Source organism: Haliaeetus leucocephalus, unplaced genomic scaffold (assembly GCF_000737465.1).
Source record: "Haliaeetus leucocephalus isolate CR32 unplaced genomic scaffold, Haliaeetus_leucocephalus-4.0 Scaffold2, whole genome shotgun sequence".
Classification (NCBI taxonomy): Eukaryota; Metazoa; Chordata; class Aves; order Accipitriformes; family Accipitridae; genus Haliaeetus; species Haliaeetus leucocephalus.
Window position 1 is genome coordinate 10,954,469 of NW_010972438.1, and position 2,940 is coordinate 10,957,408.

Sequence of the window (2,940 nt, forward strand, 5' to 3'; positions counted from 1 at the left end):
CCCCCCCAAGCCCACTCCCACCCCAGCCCCAGCAGCAGCAGCAGACCGGAGGGGTTGGGGAAGGGGGTTTATTGGCAATACCCGGCGGCAGAAGGCACCGACAGGTCCTGCCAGCCGGAGCCGACCCATGTCCGACGCAGCGCCAGTGTCCCCAGGGATCCCACACCACCGAGGGGACGGAGCCGGTGCCCGGCACCGGGATGGAGCTAACAGTTACAGATCCATCCCGGTGCCGGGCACCGGCTCCGTCCCCTCAGTGGCTGCTTGCTCCCTGCCTGCAGCTGGCAGAGGCTTCAAGCTATAGCGGGCACTGATGTTGGTACCCGAAACGCTGCGGTACTCGCCCATCTCCGTACGAACGGCTTCGTTCTGGGTGATGGTGAGCAGGACCGGGACGGAGAGCGTCACCTCCTTCCGCAAGACCTGGATGCTGAGCGCCGTGCGTGGGGGGATCTTAGCTGGCAGCTGCACCTCCACGCGTTCCCGGCGGGTGCTGGATTCACTGCGCCCTTTCTGCACTGTAAAGATGTTGGAGGCTTCCACGGTCAGCGTGAAGGAGAGCCCGGCTTTGAGGCTGGTGGCGTTGCTGAAGTGGAAGCTCTGCCAGAGCGTGGTGCCGTACTCCCGGCTGCTGCTGGCTGCCAGTGCCTGCTCTGACTCCGTCTCGTTCACCCCTTCGATCTCATCCACCAGCACCTCCCGCTCTGCCTCCACCCGCTTCTGCTCCCAGAGGAGATGCGCCGAGACCAGGGGCCGCCCGGGCCGCAGTGGGCGCAGGTGGGACAGCCGAGCCTGGAAGTTCAGCTCGAGTTTGTAGTCAGCGAGACGCTCGCCGGGCCATGCCAGGCAGTGCCAGCCACCACGACCGGGGTGCTGGTAGAGCAGCCAGACCCCTCGCTGCACTATGTGAGAGGCCACCCGGTCATTGAAGTACCCATATGCCAAGTTGGTCTCCTCTGTCACCACCTTGCAGGCGCCTTGGAAGTTGGGTTGCTCGTAGAGGGTGATCTGGGGGTCCCCCAGGTCATGGTGCACGAGACGCAGCGCCGAGAAGCTGTTGGGCCGCCCCACGGAGGGGTACTCGCCCTCCTCAAAGGCGTGCGGCTCCCCTTCGTACTTGGGGTCCGTGTAGGCGATCCAGGGCTGCCCCACTACCTTCAGGGAGGCGATGCAGTCCCCAAAATCCAGCTCGTGCAGGTCGGGCACGTCGCAGGTGAACTCCCGGCTCAGCCCCTCAAAGTTGGCATGCTCGTACACTGTGATCCGGTTCATGGTGTTGCGGGCGCCTGCCCCTGCGAGGGCACGACGCACGTCAAGTCACCTCGCGTGGGTGCTACGGGAAACCCGTGGAGAAAGCCTGGCCAGCCAAGGGGACCCCTGGTACCCCCTTATCCCCTGTCCTCTGCCTCTCCTTTGTCTACCTCCACACGGTCCCTGTGCTGTCACCGTCTGTGCTGGCAGTGCCCCGACACCAGCCCGCAGCCGTGCCTTTTACAAGGGGTTGGTGGGGCCAGGGCGTGCTGCAGCATGAAGCAAAGGTGATGACAGTGCTCGCCCCCGCACCCAGCCCCGGCCCCGCTCTGGCGGCAAGGAGCCAGCCAGGCCCCGGACGGCAGCCGGCGCACCGGAGTACCAGCCGATCCTGCAGACCAGCCCTGCCGGAAAGTCCTGCTGCACCCTGGGCACATGGCGCTCCAACGGTAACGAGTCACCGCCAATTATCACTGATGCTTCCGCCCTGCCCGCGCTAATTACGGTGTGCGTTGCCGGTGGGGCAGGAACTGCCGGCTTGCCCTGGCGGGGTGAGAGGGTATCATGGTGGGGTGAGCTGGCGCCCCAAGACAAGCCCCTCCGGCACCCCGGTGCCCTGGAGCACAGGACACAGCCCCTCTGGCATGGCACTGCTGCCCCAGCCCTGCGCCTGAGGATGGCCGGGGCAAGTGGTGGCGCTTCTCCCCCCTTGTCCCTCCATGGGCAGGATGGTCACGGACCACCCAGGGTGGCCACGGTGCTGCTGGAGGGTGATGGGTGCCAGTGCTGGGTGGGCATGGTGGGATGCTGATGCCCAGCCAGGGCACAGGGACAGTTGTCAGCCACCCTAAGCACAGTGTGCCAGGGGCTTCTTCAGGGCACCACATGGGTCCCCATGGCATGGACTGGAGCTGGCCTGCCCAGGAGCTGCCGGTGCAGGGCACAGGGCACGTGCACCCCCCGGCTGGCACCCCGCTGGGACTGGGCTCAGGCAGCTTGAGGGGTCCGGGGCAGGTTGAGCCTCTGGTTTCTCCTGGTGACATGCCTGGGCCCAGGGGCTGCCTCATCCCCTTGTCCCTGCAGCTCTCCCCAGCTCAGGACCGTCCCTGTGGCACAGCGCAGGGAACGGAGAGCACCAAAGGTGTTGACGTCAGCAGCTCACGGTGGGGTATGGCTAGATCTTGACCCACCCCCTGCAGCCCCCACTCTTGGCTGGGGTCAGGCAGGACCCCCAAAGCCTCTGGGCTGAAATCTGCCCCTTGGGGCCAGCGTGGGGCCGGGAAGCGGGGCCAGCCTCAGCTGTGTGGGGTGCCCCAGGCCCACAGGGGAACCCAGGTTTGGTACAGCCTGCAGGCACCCACATCCTGCGGTGGAGGAGGACGGAAACCCCACTGCTCCGGCAGCCTGTCCCCCCACCCTGAGTCACCCCAAGAGAGGAACCCAGGTGTCCCCACATCCCTGAGCCCTGTTCCCTGCAAAACCCTGTCTCCCACAAGCAGGTGCCACCCCACATCTTGCCCCCCCCAGCTGCCCCCTTGCCAATGCCCCCCTTCCCCTGCCTGCAGTGTCGGGGCTGCCAGGGTCTCCCAGTTTATTGCCAGATGTTGGGGCGGTCGGGGTTACACCAGACAAACGCTACAGGAAGCGGTTAGTGAGCGGGGGGCCGTGGGGGCCGTGGGTGGGGGGCCG

At 66.3% G+C, this 2,940-nt stretch overlaps 4 protein-coding genes across 4 annotated transcripts in view; all 4 read right to left on the bottom strand.

Annotated features, from left to right (window-relative positions):
* QARS (glutaminyl-tRNA synthetase) overlaps nt 1-129 on the bottom strand; it is a 6,294-nt gene extending 6,165 nt beyond the window's left edge. The window contains exon 1 of the mRNA XM_010573444.1: nt 82-129. Within this exon, the coding sequence (XP_010571746.1) occupies nt 82-129 (48 nt within the window). The remainder of the gene's footprint in view (nt 1-81) is intronic.
* Nucleotides 1-2,940, bottom strand: part of QRICH1 (glutamine-rich 1) — a 52,560-nt gene that overhangs the window by 31,252 nt on the left and 18,368 nt on the right. The window contains exon 4 of the mRNA XM_010571275.1: nt 1,564-1,578. The gene's annotated coding sequence lies outside the window, so the exon portion shown is untranslated. The remainder of the gene's footprint in view (nt 1-1,563; nt 1,579-2,940) is intronic.
* LOC104834135 (epidermal differentiation-specific protein-like) lies at nt 214-1,272 on the bottom strand. The gene has a single exon (XM_010571254.1). The coding sequence runs from the start codon at nt 1,270-1,272 to the stop codon at nt 214-216; it is 1,059 nt and encodes a 352-aa protein (XP_010569556.1).
* SLC6A8 (solute carrier family 6 (neurotransmitter transporter), member 8) overlaps nt 1,752-2,940 on the bottom strand; it is a 6,153-nt gene continuing 4,964 nt past the window's right edge. The window contains exon 12 of the mRNA XM_010573456.1: nt 1,752-1,794. Within this exon, the coding sequence (XP_010571758.1) occupies nt 1,752-1,794 (43 nt within the window). The remainder of the gene's footprint in view (nt 1,795-2,940) is intronic.